At 50.1% G+C, this 24,630-nt stretch overlaps 1 protein-coding gene across 2 annotated transcripts; it reads left to right on the top strand.

The window, feature by feature from the left end:
• Positions 1-268: 268 nt before the first annotated feature.
• On the top strand, positions 269-21,160 carry LOC117886200 (HLA class II histocompatibility antigen, DP beta 1 chain-like). 2 transcript variants are annotated; one of them, XM_034787860.1, is made up of 6 exons: positions 269-916; positions 1,064-1,339; positions 1,668-1,937; positions 2,031-2,318; positions 2,871-2,975; positions 20,943-21,160. In XM_034787860.1, the coding sequence occupies exons 1-6, from the start codon at positions 847-849 to the stop codon at positions 21,068-21,070; spliced, it is 1,137 nt and encodes a 378-aa protein (XP_034643751.1). In that variant the 5' UTR covers positions 269-846; the 3' UTR covers positions 21,071-21,160. The 2 variants fall into 2 exon arrangements, with proteins under 2 accessions (XP_034643751.1, XP_034643750.1); XM_034787859.1 differs by lacking the exon at positions 20,943-21,160 and adding an exon at positions 3,320-4,289 and having other exon boundaries at positions 275-916.
• Positions 21,161-24,630: the final 3,470 nt, after the last annotated feature.

The following is a 24,630-nucleotide window of genomic DNA, read 5'->3' on the forward strand; positions in this document are numbered from 1 at the left end:
CGCTGTGAGCAGGGAGGCTACACTCTGGGAGTTCTGACGCCCCTGCCAGTCAGAGCCTCTTCCCGACCCGGCCCTTCAGCGCAGCCCCAGGGCACACAGTTCCGTCCACTTGCGTTGCCAGGCAGAGCTTGCATAGGGAAAACAGATGGGGCTGCGCTCAGGGCTTTAGCATAGTCCAGTCTGCTTTCCCTGTACAGCACTGAAGGGCCAGGGTCTGCACCCATGTGTACTGACCCTCTGCTGTTGAAATATAGGAGAAACGGCACCCCCTACTGATTGAGTATGGGACAGGCAATTTTCTATTTAAATAAGGGACGTCCCTTGTAATACGGGACTGCTGGCAGTGTTGATACCACTGGAGCTTCCGGGATAGAAGAACTGAGCAGCTGGCACAGCTCCAGCAGCCTGAACAGCGTGACATTCCAGCCTTTTACACTTAGCCACACCACCCACAAGTCTTTTGTCTCTGGATAGTCCCTACCCATTTCAACTGCTGTGGGTTAGCTCACCTGACCACTCTGTTGCTGTGCTCACGGAAAACCTCCCCATAAAGTAAACACGTTCTAACAGAGACAACTACGAACAAACAATAGGAGTTATTCAAGCTTTATGGTCTTGCTGGAGAGCGAGGCTTCCTGTGACGCAGCGAGCAGTGCGGGGAATGGACGGTTGATTTGTCTCTCTTGAAGTTTGCTCATCTTGTGGGTCTGGATTTCCGCTCTCGTGTTTCCTGTCAGAGCAGCAGAGAGCTCAGCATAGGGAGGGGCGGCCGTGCCCTCTCCAGCTCTCTGGGTCCTGGCCCCAGACACCACCCTGTAGAGCTGCAGTCCCATCCCCTCCAGGGCGATGGCTCCTTGGCCCAATCCTGCCTTGGTCTCCTTCTGGCTCCTGTCTCTCTGCTCCATCACCCTGGCTGGTAAGTGACCCCTGTTCTGCTGGATGCCTCAGTCCTATTTCCCATCCCAGTCATTTCCCCCCAGGGCTGGGTGCTGCAGGGTCCCCTTGGGTTGGAGTCCTACATGCCTAGGTCCCATTCCCATCCTGGTCTCTCTCTTTCCTACAGGGGTTCACCATATCTCCTATCTCCAGCTCATCTCCCCTCAGGTGGCCTCTGGTCTGCCCAAGCGACTGCAAGTGATGAGGGTGAATGACCTGGTGCTCTCAGTCTATGACAGCAACACGCGCAGGCAAGCTCCCCGCAATGGGTACAGCCCAGGGAACCAGGAAAGCCAGCAGTTCTGGAATGCACGCAGGGCTGGGTGCCTGGCCTGGGACTTCTGGGTGGAGACTGAGTACCAGGGCCTGGTGCGGGAGATGAACGCCAGCGCCCCAAAGGCGGGTGAGTTCCCTTCCCTCAGAACTGAGCTTGGCTCAGAAAGGGAACAGTTGGGCAGCTCAAAGGAGGTGGGAGGGAACTGAAGGAGGGGACACAAGAGGGGAGTGACTTTCCTGATACATAGTGGTTAGAGTCAGGGAGGGAGGCTGGGATCCAGGACTTCTCAGTTCTATTCCCAGCTCTGGGAGAGGAGTGGGGTCTGGTGGATTGCAGGGTGGGGAGTGCTGGGAGTCAGGAATCCTGAATTCTATGCATGGGGAAATTTCTCCCCCACTCTGGCCCCTGGTGGTAGCTGCATACTCAGTTGATCACACACCCATTCTTCACCCAGAGCCCTACTACATGCAGGTCTTGAAGACCTGTGAGCTAGACGATGCCACCGGTGCTGTCCGAGCTGTCACCAGATATTCCCTCAATGGGGAGGACATGCTGCAGCATCAGACCGACCAGAACCGCTGGTTCTCGGTGCACCCGGCAGCCTGGCGAGTGGCGGAGCGCTGGAACCGTGAAGGGGAGACTTCTGCTGTGCTGAACCACCTGCCACTGCAGCAATGCAGGTTCTGGATGGAGAGGTCTGTGCCATTCACCACTCAGAAGACAGGTGATAGCTCTGCCAATGCCCCTCAGTCTCGACCTGCAGTCCCTTGCTATCCCATTCCCTGTGACTAATATCCCTTCCTCGCCCTCCCCCCAGCCCAGCCCTCAGTGCATGTGGCCTTCGTCCCAGGGACCCAGGACCGGCTGCGCCGCCTCATCTGCCACGTGACGGGGTTCTATCCTCGTGACATCGAGGTGACCTGGGAGCGGGGAGGCCAGGTGGCCCTGGGGGAGCAGCTGACCAGCGGGATCCGGCCAAATGGGGACCCCACCTTCCAGATCCAGGTGTCCATCGAGCTGGGGCAGGAGGGGGTCGGCCCTGCAGAGCATGTGTGTGTGGTGAGACACAGCAGCCTGGGGGATACCCCTCTGAGGGTGACTTTGGGTGAGTACTGGGGGGGCAGAACAGGGGGAGCAGTGGGGAGAAGCTAGGAATGGGGCCACTCCTACTGAGGGAGGAGATGGAAACAAGGGATGGGGAGAAGGGAGTTGAGAAGAGCAGAGGGACCATTTTGGGGGGTACCAGGCTATGGGTAGGCAGAGAGCGGTACTAGGGTTAGGGGTAGGTAAAGAAGTGTTTTGAGGGGTTAAAAGGGGAGGGGCAGGCAGAGGAGCACAATGCGGGGCTTAGAGGTGAGGGGAAAGCACAGGGGGGTTTTGGGCAGCTGGCAAATAATGAGGGGTATGCAGAGAAGGGGTTCTAGTGGGGCACAGAGGGGAGGGGAAATGAGAGAGGGGGGCTCACAGACTGGGAGGGGAAGGCAGAGAAGGAGCTGTCTAGATGCAGGGCAGACACAAGGGGGATGGGTGGCTGGGAGGGCCAGTTCAACCGGGGGATGGAGGCACTAGCCCAGAGATATCAGGCAGGTGCAGGGGCAGTGAGAGGCGAAAGGGCTTTGGCCGGCCCATGGCTCAGTTTGTCTCGGGACATTTACAGATTCCCAGGCCACAGGCCAACCTGGTATCCTGGTGATTGTTCCTTTCTGCATCCTTGCGGTGCTGGGAATCGGGGCCCTGGGCTGGTACCTAAGGAGGAGGCCAGGTGAGTAATGCCCCCCTTCCCTGCAGCACAGCTCCTGCCCTGCAGCACAGCGTTCCCTAGAGCCACACTGGGGTAATGGGGTCAGCACTGACTGGTGGGGGAGAGCGCTCCCTACTGAGCCCCCACCCTGCAGCACTTGGTCTCCCAGACACATACCAAGCCAGGCTGGCCCTGTTTACCATGAGATCCCTGGGGCTCCATGCTGAGCCCTGGCTGCATAAAGGGGGAGTGGCTGTGGGACGATGCCCCCCGACTGTGATCCCCATTGTCCCCACACACACACCCTCGCTCCCAGGCACCAAGGTCTCCAGATGAGTCAATTGTTGCTTGTGCTTCCCCTGCAGGGGCCCAGAAGGGGCCATATCATCCGGCACAGACGCAGCCAGAGACAGTCGACTCTGCTCCATCCACCACTAAGCCAGCAGGAGCCTCCTCATCCACAGCACCTTCTCTCACACATGCCACTGAGTGATCAGACACGCAGGCAGCTGTGTAATGGCCATCACCACAGACTGGAGCCACATGGACCATCCCTGGCAAAGGGGAGGTGCAGGGGGCAGGGGGGGGGTAACGAATAAGGCCAAAATCCCTGAGGTACAGGGTGGGCTGTATGACATTGCACCCCATATGTTTTATGGAAATATGCTTATGAATGTGAATATGATGTAAATGGAATATGCTTTATGCAAATGGTCCCTTGTATGGTGTCCTTAGGAAGCTTATAATCTACTAAATGTGTTCATCCTATTTGTTTCTATATATGGAGTTAGGAGAATAAGATGTAAACTTGTATAACTGTTGTAGTCACACCAGTGAGGGCCGTCAATGGGGCATTAGGAACTTGATGGCTCCCATTGAGTAAGACAATTAGTTGTAAATGGTTTATTTACCTGCAAGCATTCCTGTGTATGTGTGGGCCAACCCAGGAAGAATGGAAACTAGGGGTCTTACAGTGACATATGACCATGTCACATGATACTGGAATCCAGTTTAGCCCTTGTACTTTTCCACTGATGAGGCGGGGGTGGGGACCAAGCACAGACAAAAGATTCCCGCCTTGTTCTAAAGCTATAAAAGGGTGTGTGTAGAGGGGTAGTCACCCCACTCCGGCCCTGTAGAGGTTAAACCAGCCCGGGGAAAGGGCTGACGCTGCGAGAGGGCTGCTGCTGGGGTAAGCAGCAAGCCTGAGCTGAAAGGGGAAACAGCCACAGCTGGGGCCATGCCCCAGTCAGGGCCCAGCTGGTCCTTATAAGAGTGCAGTGGGCCAGGAGCTCCGACAAAGAGTCTCTCTCTCTCAGGCCATAGAGGGAGAAGGACCTGGCTGCTGGGAGCTGAACGGAGTACCTAAAGTGGAGCAGGGCTGGGGGAAGGCTAGAAGAACTGTGGGAGCTCCAGCCTGGAAACCCCCCCCCCAGGCTGTAGGCCTTGTTAAAGGCAGGAAAGGGTACTGGGGTTGCAGAGGGGCAGCCAAAGGGTAGGCAGAGGCAGCAGGTCCAAACCCCCCTTGTGGGTGATGAGTGGCACTTACACTGCAGTTTGCCCCAGGGAACGGGGGCTAGATGATGACTGGCAGTGGCGATGGACTGAGGTGAGGGATAGAGGGTGGGGGTTTCCTGGGGTGGGAGTCCCAGATTGGGGGGTTGCTGCGGTGGGCAGAACCCCTGAGTAAAGGGCACCGAGGTCTGGGAGGTACATGGAGACCAGCGGCAAGCAGGACATCGGCCAGCAGAGGGCGCTCTGGAGCTGGAAAAGCTAATTTCCTGGACAACCAGCAGGAAGCGCCGCACCAGTGAGTCGCTGCATCACTATAGGGTGGAACAGGAGAAAGGGGGCTGCCAGTCAATAGAAAACCCCTGCTTACCACCTGAGATGTGTGCTGGATCTAACGAAGACTCTACCAGGGGAAAGGACTAGGCCCAGACTAGGAAGGACTCTAGTCTGTGAAAGAAGCTTATTGGAACATCTCTGAGGGTGAGATATTAACTGTAATCAGTTTCTTAATATAGTGGACTTGCTTTCGCTTTGTGACTCACTTTGTTCTGTTATTACTTGAAACTTAAATCCTACTTTTTATACTTAATAAAATCACTTTAGTTTATCAATAAACCCAGAGTAAATGATTAATAGATGAGGGAGCAAAAAGCTGTGCATATCTCTCTATCACTGATATAGAGGGCGAAGAGTTTAAGCTTTATACAGATTAAAACGGATTTATTTGGGGTTTGGATCCCATTGAGAACTGCATGTCTGGGTGCTGCAGATAGGTAGCCTGCTGAGCTGTTTTCAGTTAAGTTTGCAGCTTTGGGGGCATTCCCCAGACCCTGGGTCTGTGTTGCAGCAGGCCCCCCTTACCTTATTGCTGGGCCATGCCCTGAACTGCAGGCTTTCTCTCTGGTCCCCCACCCTGGCACGTGGCTCCTCTATTTTTGTGTCTGCCAATTTTCCACTTACCAGTAGAAAGGTCTTCACTGAAACATTCCAAAAAGGAACCATGTCTCATGACATGAGAACTGCTTTAATTAATTACTTGAATATTAAAGAGGAACAAAGATGGTTTCAACTGTGGTGACTTCCACTCCATATTTCTATTGAACACATATTGCAAAATAATTGCAAAAAATGTTAACGACACAACTGAACACCATTATCCCACAAATTATACACACAGATGAGTTTGGTTTCATTAAAAGAAGATAGGTTACTGATAATATGAGAAAAATCACTCACTTGATCTAACAAACTCACATAGAATTATAGAATCATAGAATATCAGGGTTGGAAGGGACCTCAAGAGGTCATCTAGTCCAACCCCCTGCTCAAAGCAGGAAGGAGACCCCACCACCTCCCTAGGTAACGTATTCCAGTGTTTCACCATCCTCCTAGTGAAATAGTGTTTCCTAATATCCAACCTTAACCTCCCCCACTGCAACTGGAGACCATTACTCCTTGTTCTGTCATCTGCTGCCACTGAGAACAGTCTAGATCCATCCTCTTTGGAACCCCGCTTCAGGTAGTTGAAGGCTGCTATCAAATCCCCCCTCATTCTTCTCTTCTGGAGACTAAACAATCCCAGTTCCCTCAGCCTCTCCTCATAAGTCATGTGTTCCAGACCCCTAATCATTTTTGTTGCCCTCCGCTGGACTCTTTCCAATTTTTCCACATCCTCTTGTAGTGTGGGGCCCAAAACTGGACACAGTATTCCAGATGAGGCCTCACCAATGTTGAATAAAGGGGAACGATCACGTTCCTCGATCTGCTGGCAATGCCCCTACTTATACAGCCCAAAATGCCGTTAGCCTTCTTGGCAACAAGAGCACACTGTTGACTCATATCCAGCTTCTCGTCCACTGTGACCCCTAGGTCCTTTTCTGCAGAACTGCTACCTAGCCATTCGGTCCCTAGTCTGTAGCAGTGCATGGGATTCTTCTGTCCTAAGTGCAGGACTCTGCACTTGTCCTTGTTGAACCGCATCAGTTTTTTTTTTGCCCAATCCTCTAATTTGTCTAGGTCCCTCTGTATCCGATCCCTACCCTCTAGTGTATCTACCATGCCTCCTAGTTTAGTGTCATCTGCAAACTTGCTGAGAGTGCAGTCCACACCATCCTCCAGATCATTAATAAAGATATTAAACAAAACCGGCCCCAGGACCGACACTTGGGGCACTCCGCTTGAAACCGGCTGCCAACTAGACATGGAGCCATTGATCACTACCCGTTGAGCCCGACGATCTAGCCAGCTTTCTATCCACCTTACAGTCCATTCATCCAGCCCATACTTCTTTAACTTGGTGGCAAGAATACTGTGGGAGACCGTATCAAAAGCTTTGCTAAAGTCAAGGAATAGCACATCCACTGCTTTCCCCTCATCCACAGAGCCAGTTATCTCATCATAGAAGGCAATTAGGTTAGTCAGGCATGACTTTCCCTTCGTGAATCATGCTGACTGTTCCTGATCACTTTCCTCTCCTCTAAGTGTTTCATAATTGATTCCTTGAGGACCTGCTCCATGATTTTTCCAGGGACTGAGGTGAGGCTGACTGGCCTGTCTAAATTCCCCAGATCCTCCTTCTTCCCTTTTTTAAAGATGGGCACTACATTAGCCTTTTTCCAGTCATCTGGGACCTCCCCCGATCGCCATGAGTTTTCAAAAATAATGGCTAATGGCTCTGCAATCTCACCTGCCAACTCCTTTAGCACCCTCAGATGCAGCGCATCCGGCCCCATGGACTTGTGCACGTCCAGTTTTTCTAAATAGTCCCGAACCACTTCTTTCTCCACAGAGGGTTGGTCACCTTCTCCCCATGCTGTACTGCCCAGTGCAGCAATCTGGGAGCTGACCTTGTTCGTGAAGACAGAGGCAAAAAAATCATTGAGTACATTAGCTTTTTCCACATCCTCGGTCACTAGGTTGCCTCCCTTATTCAGTAAGGGGCCCACACTTTCCTTGATTTTCTTCTTGTTGCTAACATACCTGAAGAAACCCTTCTTGTTACTCTTAACATCTCTTGCTAACTGCAACTCCAAGTGTGATTTGGCCTTCCTGATTTCACTCCTGCATGCCTGAGCAATATTTTTATACTCCTCCCTGGTCATTTGTCCAATCTTCCACTTCTTGTAAGCTTCTTTTTTGTGTTTAAGATCAGCAAGGATTTCACTGTTTAGCCAAGCTGGTCGCCTGCCATATTTACTATTCTTTCTACACATCGGGATGGTTTGTTCCTGCAACCGCAATAAGGATTCTTTAAAATACAGCCAGCTCTCCTGGACCCCTTTGCCCTTCATGTTATTCTCCCAGGGGATCCTGCCCATCTGTTCCCTGAGGGAGTCAAAGTCTGCTTTTCTGAAGTCCAGGGTCCGTATTCTGCTGCTCTCCTTTCTTCCTTGTGTCAGGATGCTGAATTCGACCATCTCATGGTCACTGCCTCCCAGGTTCCCATCCACTTTTGCTTCCCCTACTAATTCTTTCCTGTTTGTGAGCAGCATGTACCCTCTATAGTCTTATCTCGCGATGCAGAGAAAGCACTTGATAGGGTTGAGTGGCCTTATCTAATGGAAGTACTTAAAAAATACAGACTTTCAGCATTTTTCATATTCCTGAATTGGGTCAATGACTTACACAACTCTCCCTGCATGTGACTCCAACTAATGGGAATTATTTCTCCCACTTTTCTGCTAGAAAGAGCACCATGACAAGGCTGTCCCCTCTCACTCCTTTTTAATCTCACTCTTGAACCACTGACAAGGTACATACATCAGCACTCAGTCTCAGTTTCAGCATTTTCCATTGCAAATATGCAAGGAAATGTTACTGAGGCCTTAAAATTTCTCCTAATCTTCCCAAAATTGTTTCTATAAGTATGGACTATAAATTCAAAGAAATTTCCAAGGCTGTGCAGAGGTGGCATATCCTCCCTCTATCCTTACTGGAGAGTTATGAAACATTCATACTGAATATCTAGGGAAGAGTGTCTTACATCATCAGACCTTTCAAGGTCTCTCCCTTGCTTTTGCTCAAATAAATAGGCTTATCATCCCATTTATTTAGGATAAAAGAGAACCTCGCTTGTCACAGAAGACATTTAAAAAATCCTGGGCAACTGGAGGTATGGGACTGTCAGAATTGTGTCTATATTATCTAGCATTCCAAATGCATCCTACTGTAAGTTGATCCTCCTCCAGTAGCTCTGTGTACACACCAACTTGGTTTGAGAGTGAAAAAATCTCAGCTATGTCATTTGGTTCCTCCTCTTCTTTCATATATCTTAAGATGGTACTCTCACCCTTAAGGAAAAAAAATCCAAACTTGCATCTGCAAGGGGCATCCGGAAGTGTGTTAAGATGATTACAGTATTGTATTTTACTAATTCTCTCCTTGCACCACTATGGAATAATCCATGCCTTAATATCAAGGCCAACACCACACTTAAAATAATTTGTAAATAAAAAGAATTAACAAAAATTAAAGATATAATAAAAGGTGATAGATCAGTGTCCGTCACTCACCTGGGTGTCAAATATCAGCTACCTGTGTCACAGTTCTTTCTTTCAGTGGCTATGCCCCAGGATTTCTGCTCTTACAGAGGTGATGAAGGGCCTGAGCGCAGATGAGAGAGCCAACATCTATGAGTTGCCTCTCAGGTGCCATGGTGGGGACCACTATGTGAAGTGTGGTGGGACATTTAGCATCCTCTTCAAAGACAGGTACATAGTCTGCTGCATCATGGCTTTGAGAACAGATGAAGGCACTGTAACTCCCCCCTGGCCCAGAACCTGAATGCTGCAAGGAATTCTACTACCTGAGGATCCAGCTATTCCTAACCCTGATCGAGGTGGACGAGAAGTGGGGGTTCAATTCCACCTTAACCAGGATAAGATATACCCCAAACTGATCTCCTTCTACTCCATCCACCTGAGGGCCTGAACTTCTTCCCTGGGGTCCTGATATTCACCTAGGGCACCTCTCCAGAGGCTGCAAGTGTATCAAGACTCTGACTCTGTTACCAGATTTGCCCGTTACTTTGGAGGACATTCATTTATTAGAGTTACTCTTCTGGGAGAGGGGGTGTTCTGTAATTCTACCAATGTTCTGGTTATGTCACTTATGTTCTCATGTGGAGCTCTACTTCTCCCTGCTGTAAGTTCTGTCCCAATGGCGCTATCCTGCAGGACCTAGGTTCCCCAGGGCTGGGTTTTTGCAGCCCCAGAATCAGACAAACACACACACACACTAACAGTATGTGTGAGAGGACTGGCTCAATCAGCACTCCCAAGCGGACCCCTTATTTGTCTCTGGACTTAGTAGACTGGGTTGAGCAATATTTCCAAGCTGTCACCCCCATATGCCATGAGCATCACACCAGAGTAGAGTATGCTTGAGCGGACTGGGTCAAGTAGCACTTCCAGGCTGCCACCCTCATATGCCCCAGGTTCAGCACATCCCTATCCCCACTTTCACGGTACAATCGTTCTAGTAACAGCCCACTTGATGAGCAAACCCCACAGGATTTTTGGTTGCGGCAGGGATCTTTAGCTTAGGTATGAGGAGCGTTGTTGCAGATTGAATGGGGAAGCCGAAAACACGCACAAGGGGGAGGGGAGTGGGGAAGGAACCAGCTTAACCATGAATGTTATTTATTGCCAGGTAATGGGGCAGCCAAACAAACTGCTGCTCCCAGATACTTGCAAGCGAATGACACTAGCCAATATCTCCAGTCCCAGACACAACCCTAGGAACCTCTGTCTTGCAGTGACCAGTTATGCCCGCTGGATGCTGCAAGCTTATATAAGTTCATCAATTTAACAAAGAAATTGATATGTACCAGGCTTGTTATCCCAAGGGGAGTCTCTTCAAACCAAACGCACTGCTTCGGGTTGAATAAACAAACAGATTTATTAACTATAAACATAGATTTTAAATGATTGTAAGTCAAAGTATAACAAGTCAGATTTGGTCAAATGAAATAAAAGCAAAACTCTGATCTTAACACTTCCAATGTCCTTACAAATTTAGATGCTTCTCACCACAGGCTCGCTGCTCTTCAGCCAGGCTCTCCTCTTCGATCAGCGCTTCAGTTGCTTGGTGGTGGTGGTGTCTGTAGATGTAGGTGGAAGAGAGAGAGAGGGAGAATGGCAAATGTCTCTTCCTTTTATCATGTCCTTGCTTCCCCCCTTCAGAATCAGGTGAGCATTACTGAGTCTCTCCAAGCAAGATTGAGCAAATCTCCTGGTGTGGCCTCATGCAGGTGAGTCATCACATTGTGGCTCCCTTGCTGGACAATGGCTGTTGATGGGTTGCCTGACTCCCCACCCGGGTGCTGGCTACTTTCCTTGTTGTTGCCTCTGGGGAGCTAATATCTGGCTAATTCCCCAATGCACAGTATGTTTTAGTGATAGCCATACTACACAATTCTCATAACTTCATATGCATTAATGATATACATATATGGATAGAGAAATGACTTTCAGCAGATCATAACCTTTCCCCTGATACCTTACAAGGCATACTTTATATATATGAAAATGAGTAATATGGGGGTTACAGTACACTCCTCCAAGGTATAGAATGTCACGGGGGGGGGGGGGGTGTGTTCTCACCAGGCCATGAAGCTTGAATCGATTGGGGGGTCCCAGGTGTTGGTAGTAGCTGAGAGTCCGGAGTGCTGGAGATGGGCAGAGCCCCCAGCACAATCACTCAGGAGAAGATGAAGTCCCAATGGAACTGATGTAGATTTTGGATCCAGGCATCAGAACACTTACTTGAGCATGGTTAGGGGGTTTTGTAGGGAAAGAAGAATGGTACAAGGGGGGACACTAGATTTGTTTATGGGTAAACTGATGGCTCAAGTGGTATACCAAAGTGGTTTTGTTCTGGCTGAATAATAGGAATGATCATTCCTGGCTATGGGCGCTGTTCCTTCAAGGGACAGTTGAAGTTCCCAATGCAATTAGGCAGTTTCAGTATTTTGGATACCAATAGAGGATTTATTACTAGAACTGGTCCGATAATTACTGAGCTGGATATGTGCAGGCATGGGTTCATTAACATCTGGAGCAGAGATTTCCCATCATGCACTGCTTCCCTGTTTTGCTGGTCCCAGAGTTCAGTGCGGTGCTTGCCTTGGAATTTCTGTTCTCCATTCCGTATGCTAATGGAGATGCCTCCTTGTCCCATCTTTGATGCAAATGAGGCTAACAGAGTTTCCTTAATCCTGTCACCCTTTTCCGGAGGGGCTTAGGTGTGTCTCTCACTGCCATTTCATTGCTTTTCATACGTCTTCTGAGCAGTTTTGATTCTAGCAAAGGCAGGTGTGTGTGGGGGTGTCCTTCATGAGTCAGACAGGCTGGATACTGCACTCCGGTTCCCCAAGCATGCAGAGCTGATAGGTAACACCAATTCTGTCCACCCCAAACCCTGCTCTCTGACGGGGGCCACAGTTGTTTCACCAGATAGTGGTATCCCTGCCAGACTCTTATCTGCCTGGTCCATATTGCAGTCACGCCCCGTGCCTGCAGCAGTTTGTGCATTTCCAGTGAGGAGAACAGGCCATAACCGATTGCGGCTGAAGATTCCTCTGTTTTTGAGAGGGTCAGTGACTGTGTCAAGGGGCCTTTTCCCTGTAGGGGGTGCTGCCTCCAATCCAGCCCCAGGGCTGCGGGATTGGTGACTCAGGGAGTGGGGAATGGGACACGGGGCCTTTCCCCTCTAGATGAACTGAGGGGGGGGGGGGGGGGGGGCAGGGGATGGAAGATAAGGAACTAAACCAAAGCAGCTCAACCTGGTGCTAACACTTGCAGCCCTGTATGAAGACAATTACTATCATCCAATCTCATGCTTCCGGACTTCCCCTGCAGAGGTCAGGCAGGAAGAGTTACCCTGATGCCCCATTGGCTCCCTGTATTCTGGAATGTTTTCTCACCTTCCTTTTAAGCATCAGTGATCGTCCAGAGCTGGAGACAGGGTGGGACAGGGCTCTGAGATGCCTGGCTGGTGGGTCGGGCTGACACACTCTGAGTCCAATTGCTCACAAGAATCGATAGGAGGCAGGAATTTTCCACCATCCCGGGCACAGGGTGGGCTGATGCTGAGACCGGCCAGGCCCCAGAAGCAGAGGTTGGGGGAGGATTTGGGAGAGGGTCACACCAAGAGGAGCTTGGCCCTGGGTCTGTGGGGGAAGAGGGTCCTGGCCCCAGGTGGGGCGGTGTGGAATTTGGCTCTGCACCAGGAACCATGGGTAACCAGCAGCCCAGCGGAACCTCTGTTCCCTCCACCCGAGAAGGGGAGGGCCCTTGGAGAGGCTCCACTTGCAGAGCCCCCAGGATGGGGCAATGGGGCAGCCTGGAAGGGGGCGAGGATGGCACATGGATCACACTGGCACTGGGAGTGGAGATGTGGCCATGCGCCCTCTTCAAGGGCTGCACTCTAGGTGCCCTGTGCCCCTCTCCAAGGCACTGGCTAGAGATCCGTGTGGACCGCCCCACAACAGGAAGTCATAGCTAAAAGGGAGGGGAAGCAGCCAGCAGGATCCTCCCAGCTGCATATCCATTAAAGGGCTGGGGAGGGTTCCGGGGGTGGGGTGGGGCTGGGAAGCAGAATGCCTGGGTTCTAGAAAGGGCAGTGGTGTCCAGTGGTTTGAGAGTGTGTGTGTGTGTGTGTGTGTGTGTGTGTGTGTGTGTGTTGGGGTGGTCTGGAGATCACTACTCCTGGGTTCTATCCCCTGCTCAGAGAGGGGGGAGGTCTAGTGATTGTAGTGGGAGGGTTGGGGGCCAGGATGCCTGGGTTCTCTCCCTGGCTCTGGGAGGGGAGTGGGGTCTAGTGGTTAGAGCACTGGAGTCAGGGGACTGGGCAATAGAACTTTTGGGATTTCATTCCCAGCTCTCCCCAGCTGTATGTGAATCCATCCCCCTCGGTGAATCACCTGGAGCTGGAATGCAGCTGGGAGGTAGCTGGCCCAGATTTTGCCATGACATGCTCTAAATCTGCACTGTGGATCCCTTGGGTCCATCAGCCCAGGGATCCCATCTAGCCTGGCCTTTGAGAGTGGCACCCCCGGCAGACAATTGGGGAATAACCTGCCCAAGGGAGCCACTCCCTCCTGCCCCCCTTACTTTATTGCTGGCCATGCCCTGAATTGCAGGCATTCCCCCGGCTCCTCTGCCTTGCTGGAGGTGATACCCATGAACTTCTGATTGGCCCTTGAGTGTCTGTTGAATTCAAGTGGCAGTGAGTTCCACAGGCTGTTCCTGTCCCCATGGCTCTCCGGGTCCCATTCCTACTGCCCCTCCCCCCTAGCTCTGTCTTGTGGTGACACCTTTATAGCTACATGCTGGATACTCAGGAGGGAGAAGGTAGGGTAGACACAGGGTGGAGGGGATGTGGAAGGCTCAGGGGGGGATGAAATAGGTTCCCTGCCTGGCTACCTCTCCCTTACCGGCGTCTTGTATGTCTCCTGCCCCTCATGCTGTTACAGGGTATGCTGGGCATTTTCTGCCCCCTACTGGTGCTCTGCCATGTGGGGGCACCATGCCCGAAGAGGCTCTCCTGTCTGGGGGAAAAACCAGCAAGTTTGAAATGCCTCGAGTGCCCCCTGAGATCCAACCCAGCAGAACCAACAAGAATTGGTCTTGTATGGGCTGGAAGACTGGGAGTGCGCAGAATAGGGCAGTATAAAAAGGACCAGTCGCACCTGCCAGGGGTCGGTTCAGGTGGAGCAGGATGTAACCGACTGGGGCTGAAGATTCTCCTGTTTATGCGAGGGTCAGTGAATCTGTAATGGGGCCTTTCCCCTCTAGGGGGCGATGGCTCCCATCCAGCCTCAGAGCTGGGGAATTGGTGGCTCAGGGAGGCAGGAATGGACATGCAGCCTTTCCCCTCTAGATGAACTGGGGGGATGGAAATTAAGGAATTAAATCAATGCAGCAGGGCTGTTAGCACTTGCAGCCCTGTGTGAAGACAATTACGATCCCTCCAGCTTTTTACACTTCTACAGACCCTGAACCAAGGAGCAAATCAAGGAAATTCAACCCCAGTAACCTGGTGATTGCTGAAAAAAAATCAATTCTTTATTCTGGCTTGACTAATTCTCTGCGTTTCAGCAGCAGATTCGAGCCCAGAATGATCCCAAAGCAGAATTCAGGCTGCTAGTCATGAGGGAAGACAGAGAGAACATGTCATGAAATCACCTGCCTTGGTAACAAGATTTGCAGAGAAGCTGGGGAAGGGGAAGTGGATGAGCTGGGTTTGCAAGCTGGGAGGAGGGCACTGGGAAATTATAAGCAGGGATTTGAAGGGACTGATTTGCAGGGGTGGCTCCAGGCACCAGCGTAGCAAGCGTTTGCCTGGGGTGGCAAGCCACTGGGGGCGGCCTGCTGGTCGCTGTGGGGGCGGCAGTCAGGCAGCCTTCGGTGGCATGCCTGCGGGAGGTCCGCAGGTCCCGCGGTTTCGGCAGCAATTCAGCGGCGGGTATGCCGAAGGTGCGGGACAGGCGGACCTCCCGCAGGCATGCCGCCGAAGGCTGTCTCACTGCCATGCTTGGGGCGGCAAAATACATAGAGCCGCCCCTGAGGATTTGATCCCATTCATTTCCAGGAGGCCAACGCAAGACTTAACCCAAGAAGCTCTCGCTCCTGCAGACACCCACGGTGTTCATAAAAAACCCAAACTGGCATCTTCAGGCACCTAAATGCCTTTTAAAATCTGTCTCTGTGTCCACTACTTTTCAGGAACTAGACAAGATTGTGTCTGTTTTCTTTTAAACCATTTGTTGCCCCTGGAAGTGATAGGAATTCTCTGGGACAAGAAGGAAACTGAATTATTGAAAGGCAGAAACACCCAGCACGTGTGTGACTTCAAAACTTTAAAAGAAATTGCTTAAAAAGGGGGGGAACCCAATTAATAGGCTGGTTAATACAGAAATACAATGTTTAAGTCAATGACTAACACATAGAATGCCTCCTATAAGCAAAGACTGAAAGAAAATGTTGATGCACCAGTGCCATCTACTGGATAGTGATGGAACAGCAGAGAAGGGAGATCTCAGAGCTGCTGCCAAAGGTCCAATACAAAAGGATTGCTGTCCTCCAACGAACCCGAAAAGAGGATGTATACACTGGGGCCAGCATGGTGGACCATACAGTTAATCGAAGCCACCAATGAAGTTGGAGAACTCAGAAGTGCGACCAGACACACGGACAAGCCACGTGTCCCGCTCTTCCCAGTCGCAGGGTTAGGTGAGATGAAGCAGTGAGAGAGCATTTTGGGGGACTGTTCTGAGGGATGAAAACGTAAGAAACTCGCTTATAGCACCCGGGCAGCCACAGTAAACTTAACTCCTTTTTAATTGAATTTTTTTGAAAGTTTATGTACATATAGAAGGAATTAATACAATTTCTCATTCTTAGGACAGCTAGATTAGTATGTTTTAGTGACTTTGCTCCAGAGTGCTTGATTTATGACTAGAAAACATACATAAATATACATTTCCTAATAGGACAAGATATTTAGAAAACATTATTTGCCAAGGTTGTTATCTTGCATCATCGCTGTCTCATGGAGTTTCTGTACTAAAACATTATTATTATATTAAAATTAATTTTTCAAAAGTAAATTTAAATTAAATACACTTTTAAAAAAAATGATTTTTTTTTGCTTTTACTATGGTGCCATACTGCCCATCTTCACCCTCACAATCTCACCCCTTGGGCCTCACTCCACTGTAAATTTGAACAGCCCTTCTCATTTCAATTCCCAGGGAAAACACTGAGCTGGGCTAGCAGGCGGCTGAAGGTAGGAACTGAGGGGCACCGGCAGAGTGGGCAGCCAAGGACTAGGATAGCAGGGGGCTGTGCGTTGAGATTGAGGAAACTTTGATGCGTTATTTTCTTTTGAGCTCCTAATACGTCAGGAACTTGTTCTTATTTCCTCACCTCTATCCCCACGCATGGCAGCGCTTTGTACTTACTGGGTGAGACGGCGGAGACATGGCCCAGTCAGATAGATCAAGGGAGGTAAGTGGGATCCCGTGTAAGGCAGCATCCTCTCAAGGCAGGACTCTGAACTTTCCCTTCCCCTCCCTCTCTCAAGACAATCTCACGTCCTGGAGATAGTGTTGCAGGCCCAGGGCACATCTAGGAATCTTCACTGCAGACAGATCCCAGGACTCCCCAATTCCTATCCTAGGTGCCTGGTCACTCTTGGAACTGGGGGGGCAGGGGGGCGGGTCTTAAAGCATGAAAGATTCACAAAAGATCAGATGAGCTAATGTCAAAGGGCTGCAGCTCCATTGGAAGCAGTAGGCCAGATCCCCTGCAGATTTTAATGGGCCAGACCCCAGCTGCTGTATATTGGCAATAGTTCCATTGGTGTCACTGGGCCAGATCTCCAGCTGGTGTATATCAGCCGTAGCTCCACTGGGGTGAGAGAAGAGGGGTCGTTGTTGCTCTGAGAGATTCACTCCTGGTGTCACTGAAAAGTTTTTTCTCTTCATAGAAACAGAGAAGTCTCCTGGTGTCTCCCAATCCAACCCCACATGCACATGGTCTTCTCAAGCTGCTTTGATTCTTTTGCTTTGATCCCTTCCCTCCGCTTTGTCCCCACCCCAGGGTTCCAGGCCAATCATGGGATCACTGGTCCCTCGGAAAGACTCCCCGGGCACAGACATCTTTCACAACAGCAATGGAGACTGCATCGTCCGCTCTGACCTGGGCTGCTACCTGCAGATGACTGAATTCCTCGAGAAGGGGCGCAACATTAAGATCCAGAGACTGCACCCTGAATGCCTGGTTGGGGATCACTACATGGGCAGCAGGCAGGAATCCAATATCTACATCATCAAGGGCAGCTGCTACCGGGTGGTGAAGGACCTAAGCACAGATAAGGGAGCTCAGGTCTTTGAGCTGCATCCCAGGTGCTGCAGTAGGGACAACTACGGGAGGGTTTGTTGGACCTTCTTCATCATTTTCCAAAACCAGGGTGTAATCCGTAGTGTGACTAATTTGAGGACAGATGAAGGTGAAAATAACTTTCTCCTGCCCCCTGAATACTGCAAGAGGCTACTACTTCGGGATTGATCAGTTCCTAGCCCTGATCAAGATGGATGAGAAGTGGGGGGCTCAGTTCTTCCTGTACCCAGACATGAGATTTGACAAGCTGGATTCCTTCTACTCCATCCACCCCAACATGCTGAACTTCTTCCCTGGGGGCTTGACCCTCACCAAGGGCATCTCAACCAGCAGCTGGGAGTGCATCAAGACCCTGCACAACGACTCTGACTCCCCCATCATCTGGGCCAACAAGGTCATCCGCAAGGTGGCAGGGCCGGCTCTAGGATTTTTTCCGCCCAAAGCAAAAACAATTTTGGCCGCCCCCCGCCCCGTTCTTTAATTACCCCACCCCCGGCCCCGCCTCAACTCCGCCCCTTCCCCAAATCCCCAGCCCTGCCTCCTCCCCACAGGCTCTCAAGCCTAGGAGGGAGGGAGGGAGGGGGAGAGGCGGCGCCCGCGCCGCGGCCACTCATAGTCTCCCCCCCTCCCAGGTTTGAGAGCCTGGGAGGGAGGGGGAGACTCCGAGTGGCCGCGGCGCAGGCACTGCTTCTCCCCCTCCCTCCCTGGCTCCCAAGCCTGGGAGGGAGGGAGAGCAGCGGCGCGCAAAACAGCCGCTCGGGAGGTTTGAGAGCCTGGGAGGGAGGGCGAGTAGCGGCGCGCAAATCAGCTGTTTCGCGCGCTGTGGCAGCAGCAGCGGAGGTGAGCTAGGGCGGCCGGGGCACATTTTTAGGGGCGGCATTCTGGCGCCGGCCATGCCGCCCCTAAAAATGTGCCGCCCCAAGCACCAGCTTGTTTTGCTGGTGCCTAGAGCCGGCCCTGCAAGGTGGGCTACGCCAAGCAGAAGATGTCCAGCATCGAGCACAACTAGAGCATCTCATCTGAGATGTCCCTTGGGGCTGGAGAGCTCACCAAGCTCATCACCCAGGCCCAGTTCTCCTACGGCAGGAGAAGCATCTACATGGAGCAGAAGGACTGGAACAAAGCCCAAGAAGAAGAAGAGTCAATCCAGGTGACCCTGGAGCCCCAAAAGAACCTCTACATCTGGCAGTACCACCTCGGCATAGGCCAGGTGTCCGACTTGTTCTGAAGGGACATCCAGTTCACACACACACACACACACACACACACACACACACACACACACACACAAATCCGCCCAACCATATCCCACTCCTCCAGTCCCCCAAGCATCCGTGATGATGGAGGATGCCAGCACCATGAGGCATTTGGTTCCCTCTCTTCTTTTATATATAGATCACAACCTAACCACTCAGATGCTGCAGGGTGGGCAAAATGTGATGCCAATGCAGGCCGCCTTTCTTCACGCAGATCAGCTTGTAGTCAGAAATCCCCTTCTCATGGCCCACTCCTTCCTCTCCTGCAAGCTTATGGTACCTTGTGATCCAGGAACTGGCCAGAATCCATGAGTTAGCAACCCTGGAAGTGCACGTTTTTCTTATTCCACAGCAGTCAGCTTCAAACCTCCATGCTGCATGACTGTGAAAGCAACAAATTCATCTGGCTTGACATCAGCTAATAAAATACAGATTTTTCACAAACAGACCATAGAAGGCTTGCCAGCCACCTGTTCTCATTTGCAACCCACACTCCATCCAAAGCCACAACCTTTCTCCCTATACCTGTGCCACCCATCCACACCCTCAACATCCAAATACAGTAGGGAGAGAGAAAACTTGAAGCATGGGGCCTGGTGCAGGGCCTGAGGCCTGAACCAAAGGCTGTGAACTAGAGTAATATAAAATATTTGGCAAAATAATAATACACTAGATATTTATGTAAATACATTTCAGAAGGCTAGTAGAAATACACCCCAATCTAGTACAAGAGAAGATGGTTTGATGGAACAATTTTCCATTTGGGGGGTTACCAGGATATGGGTAGCCAGAGAGAGGTACTAGGGGTAGGGGTAGGAAGAGAAGTGTTTGGGGGGGTTCAAAGGGGAGGGGCAGGAAGAGGAGCACAATGGGAGGCTCAGAGGTGAGGGGAAAGCATAGGGGGGCCTTGGGCAGCTGGCAAATAATGAGGGGTATGCAGAGAAGGGGTTTTAGTGGGTCACAGAGGGGAGGGGAAATGAGAGAGGGGGGCTCACAGACTGGGAGGGGAAGGCAGAGAAGGGTCTGTCTAGATGCAGGGCAGACACGTGGGATGGGTGGCTGGAAGGGCCAGTTCAACCAGGGGATGGAGGCACTAGCCCAGAGATATCAGGCAGATGCAGGGTCAGTGAGAGGCAAAAGGGTTTGAGGTGCTATGGTTCAGTTTGTCTCGGGGCATTTCCAGATTCCCAGGCCACAGGCCAGTCTGGTGTCCTGGCAATTGTTGCTGGCTGCATCCTCGCTGTGCTGGGAGTCAGGGCCCTGGGCTGGTACCTGAGGAGGAGGCCAGGTGAGGGGATGCCCCCACCCTTCCCTGCAGCACAGCGTTCCCTAGAGCAGTGGTTCCCGAACTTTAACAACCTGTGAACCCCTTTCACTAAAATGTCAAGTCTCGTGAACCCTCCATGTAAAAATGAATATTTCCAGGGATTTTTCTCAATTACCTGTGTATAAATTATAAAAAACAGTGCTCTTGGAAATATAAAATTTGTTTTTATGACATACTTATTACACACTATTTATTATTAATTATTATGTATAATTACAGTATTTGTATTACATTATGAAAACTCTTCCAAAATCTCACTTTCATAGCTTGTATCACTTTGAATAAGCCTGTTATAGGACAAGGTTCCTATGTTTCATCGAGGAGTATTAGATGTGAAACAGCATGAAGTTATTTAAGAAGCCAACTCACAGAGTTCCTCCTACACAAGCATTCAGGTCTTGAGAAGTCCAGGCAAACAATGCACGTCACAACAAAGCTTAAACTTGTTTGTCGTGATAATTTTAAAAACAACACTAGCTGCCTATTTAATTTTAAAAACAGCAAAAAATATCCACCTCCCCTTTCCATTTCTTATAAGGAGTCTTGAAGTTTAAATCTCCTCAGTGTGATAGATATGCTTGCTTTGATCTCTGTTGCCTGGGGTCCCTAGGGACAGCTCTGTCCACCATTAGGGATTTTTTTCCCGAGAACCCCCTGTAACATTTTGCGAACACCAAGGGTTCATGAACCCCAGTTTGGGAACCACTGCCCTAGAGCCACACTGGGGTAATGGGGTCAGCACTGACTGGTGGGGGAGAGCGCTCCCTACTGAGCCCCCACCCTGCAGAGCTTGGTCTCCCAGACACATACCAAGCCAGCCTGGCCACGCTTAGCATGAGGTCCAAGGGGCTCCATGCTGAGCCCTGGCTGGATAATGGGGGAGTGGCTGTGGGACGATGCCCCCCAGCTGTGATCCCCATGGATCCCACACACACACAGGCAGCAAGATCTCCAGATGAGTCAATTGTTGTTTGTGCTTCCCCTGCAGGGGCCCAGAAGGGGCCGTATCATCTGGCACAGACACAGCCAGAGCCTGTCGACTCTGCTCCAGCCACCGCTAAGCCAGCAGGAGCCTCCTCGTCCACAGCACCTTCTCTCCCGGATGCCACCGAGTGACCAGACACGGAGACAGCTGGGTAATGGCCATCACCACAGACTGGAGCCACATGGACCATCCCTGGCAAAGGGGAGGTGCAGGGGGCGGGGGGGGGGGAATGAATAAGGCCAAAATCCCTGAAGTACGGGGCAGGGTGTGTGACGTTGCAGTCCATAAGTTTTATGGAAATATGCTTATGAATGTGAATATGATGTAAATGGAATATGTTTTATGCAAATGGTCCCTTGTATGGTGTCCTTAGGAAGCTTGTAATCTACTAAGTGTGTTCATCATATTTGTTTGCATGTATTATTTCTATATGTGGAGTTAGGAGAATAAGATATAAACTTGTATCACTGTTGTAGTCACAGCAGTGAGGGCTGTCAATGGGGCATTAGGAACTTGATGGCTCTCACTGACTAGGACAATTGGTTGTAAATGGTTTATTTACCTGCAAGCCTTCCTGTGTATGTGTGGGCCAACCCAGGAAGAATGGAGACTAGGGGTCTTACAGTGACATGTACTTTTTACAGCCCTTGTACTTTTCCACTGATGAGGCGGGGGTGGGGACCAAGCACAGACAAAAGATTCCCACCTTGTGCCAAAGTTATAAAAGGGGGTCGAGCAGGAGAAAGGGGGCTGCCCGTCAATAGAAAACCCCTGCTTACCACCTGAGATGTCTGCTGGATCTAACAAAGACTGTACAAGGGGAAAGTACTGGGCCCAGACTAGGAAGGAGTCTAGTCTGTGAAAGAAGCTTATTGGAACATCTCTGATAGTGAGATATTACCTGTAATCAGTTTCTTAATGTATTGGGCTTAGACTTGCATGTTTTTGCTTTATTTTGCTTTGTGACTCACTTTGTTCTGTCTGTTATTACTTGAAACCTAAACCTGTTATTTCTTGAAACTTAAATCCTACTTTTCATACTTAATAAAATCACTTTAGTTTATTAATAAACCCAGAGTAAGTGATTAATACTTGAGAGAGCAAACAGCTGTGCATGTCTCTCTATCAGTGACATAGAGGGTGAAGCTTTATACAGAGTAAAACTGATTTATTTGAGGTTTGGATCCCATTGGGAACTGTGTGTCTGGGTGCTGGAAACAGGTAGCCTGCTGAGCTGTTTCAGTTAAGTCTGCAGTTTTGGGGGCCTGGCCCAGACCCTGGTTCTGTGTTGCAGCAGGTCCCCCTTACCTTATTGCTGGGCCATGCCCTGAATTGCAGGTTTCCTCCTGGCCCCCCACCCCAGCGCATGTCTCCTCTATTTTTGTATCTGCCAGTTTGCCACTTACCAGTAGAAAGGTCCTCACTGAAACATTCCAAAAAGGAATAATGTTTCATGACATGAGAACTGCTTTAATTCATTACTTGAATATTAAAGAGGAACAAAGATGGTTTCAACTATGGTGACTTCCACTCCATATTTCTATGGAACACATATCGCAAAATAATTGCAAAAATGTTAGCGACACAACTCAACACCATTATCCCATGAATTATACACACATATGAGTTTGGTTTCATTAAAGGAAGATAGGCTGCTGATAATATGAGAAAAATCGCTCACTTGATCCAACAAACTCAGATGTCAGATGTACCCTCCATAGGCTTATCTTTAGATGCAGAGAAAGTATTTGATACGATATATCTAAGATATAACCGCATTTGCTCCAATCCTTCAGATAGAGACAAGCATCTACAAGATCTCTATCAAGCATTCTTAAAATTATAATACCCACCTGCTGAAGTGAAAAAACAGATTGACAGAGCCAGACGAGTACCTAGAAGTCACCTCCTACAAGACAGGCCCAACAAAGAAAATAACAGAACACCACTAACTGTCACCTTCAGCCCCCAACTAAAACCTCTCCAACGCATCATCAGAGATCTACAACCTATCCTCAAAGATGATCCTTTACTTTCACAGATCTTGGGAGACAGACCTGTCCTCGCTTACAGACAACCCCCCAACCTAAAGCAAATACTCACCAGCAACCACACATCACTGAACAAAAACACTGACCCAGGAACCTATCCTTGTAACAAAGCCCGATGCCAACTCTGTCCACATATCTATTCAAGTGACATCATCATAGGACCTAATCACATCAGCCATACCATCAGGGGCTCGTTCACCTGCACATCTACCAATGTGATATATGCCATCATGTGCCAGCAATGCCCCTCTGCCATGTACATTGGCCAAACCGGACAGTCTCTCCGCAAAAGAATTAATGGACACAAATCTGACATCAGGAATCATAATACTCAAAAACCAGTGGGAGAACACTTTAACCTGTCTGGTCATTCAGTGACAGACCTGCGGGTGGCTATTTTACAACAGAAAAACTTCAAAAACAGACTCCAAGGAGAGACTGCTGAGCTGGAATTGATATGCAAACTAGATACAATCAACTCAGGATTGAATAAGGACTGGGAATGGCTGAGCCATTACAAACATTGAATCTATCTCCCCTTGTAAGTATTCTCACACTTCTTATCAAACTGTCTGTACTGGGCTAGCTTGATTATCACTTCAAAAGTTTGTTTCTCTTACTTAATTGGCCTCTCAGAGTTGGTAAGACAACTCCCACCTGTTCATGCTCTCTATGTGTGTATATATATCTCCTCAATATATGTTTCACTCTATATGCATCCGAAGAAGTGGGCTGTAGTCCACGAAAGCTTATGCTCTAATAAATTTGTTAGTCTCTAAGGTGCCACAAGTACTCCTGTTCTTTTTAGGATTTCATGCTGATTTCTCAAATCCATCCCTGAGTTCTTGATTCAGGAATTCCCATCATCTCTCTTCTAGGATCCAGCTGATTCCCAACCCTAGTTTCTAGGATCTGTCCCTCACTATTAAGATTTCCTGGTTTCCAGAAAGTTGCTGATTCTCATCTCTGATTTCTAGAATCTGTTGAACATCAAGCTGAGGTCTGTCCCTGCTTTCTATGATCTTGCCAGTTCCTGTCCCAAATTATTAGGATATATTCCTCATTGGAAAGAGCTACCTAGTTCTTGTCCCTGATTTCTAGATTCCATCCTTGAATCCTAGGATCTGTCCAGTTCTGGTTCCTGGTTCCCAGGATCTGCCTGGCTCACTAGGGATCTTGACTCTCCCCAATATTCCCAGCCCTTGCCCCAGGCACTTGCCCCGTGCCCCTGTCCCACACTCACCCAGAACAATGCCTTCCTCTCCTGGGGATCCCCCACGCACAGCATCCTGGACAGGGCATAGCGCAGATATGGCCGAGACAGACACACGCCCTTGCCCATGACCATCAGTTCCACCTCCTGCAGGGTCGGGGAGGCCCGGGTATTTGCCTCAGTACTAGTCAGGCCCCAGCCGGTCACGGAGCACACAGCCCCCTCTCTCACCCCCTTCTGGGCCAAGGGGATGATGCCCACAGTCTGTGTCAGCTTGGCCTTCTTCCTCAGCTGTGATGGGGGGGGGGAAGAGAGAGAGAGAGAAGGGAAATCAAATGCCTCTTGGGGGATTGATCCTGTCCTGGGGGGATGGGGTTAGGTGGGACTAGGTGGGGGATCCCCATGAATACTGTGCAACACTGTGATT

The sequence above is a fragment of the Trachemys scripta genome, chromosome 12 (assembly GCF_013100865.1).
Source record: "Trachemys scripta elegans isolate TJP31775 chromosome 12, CAS_Tse_1.0, whole genome shotgun sequence".
NCBI lineage: Eukaryota > Metazoa > Chordata > Testudines > Emydidae > Trachemys > Trachemys scripta.

Excerpts from the sequence above, each read along its gene's own strand:
- LOC117886200 (XM_034787860.1), top strand. The coding sequence starts at position 847 with ATGGCTCCTTGGCCCAATCCTGCCTTGGTCTCCTTCTGGCTCCTGTCT. Across the intron at positions 1,340-1,667 it reads CGCCAGCGCCCCAAAGGCGG|AGCCCTACTACATGCAGGTC; the intron begins GTGAGTTCCCTT and ends TTCTTCACCCAG. Across the intron at positions 2,976-20,942 it reads GTACCTAAGGAGGAGGCCAG|GGGCCCAGAAGGGGCCGTAT; the intron begins GTGAGTAATGCC and ends CTTCCCCTGCAG.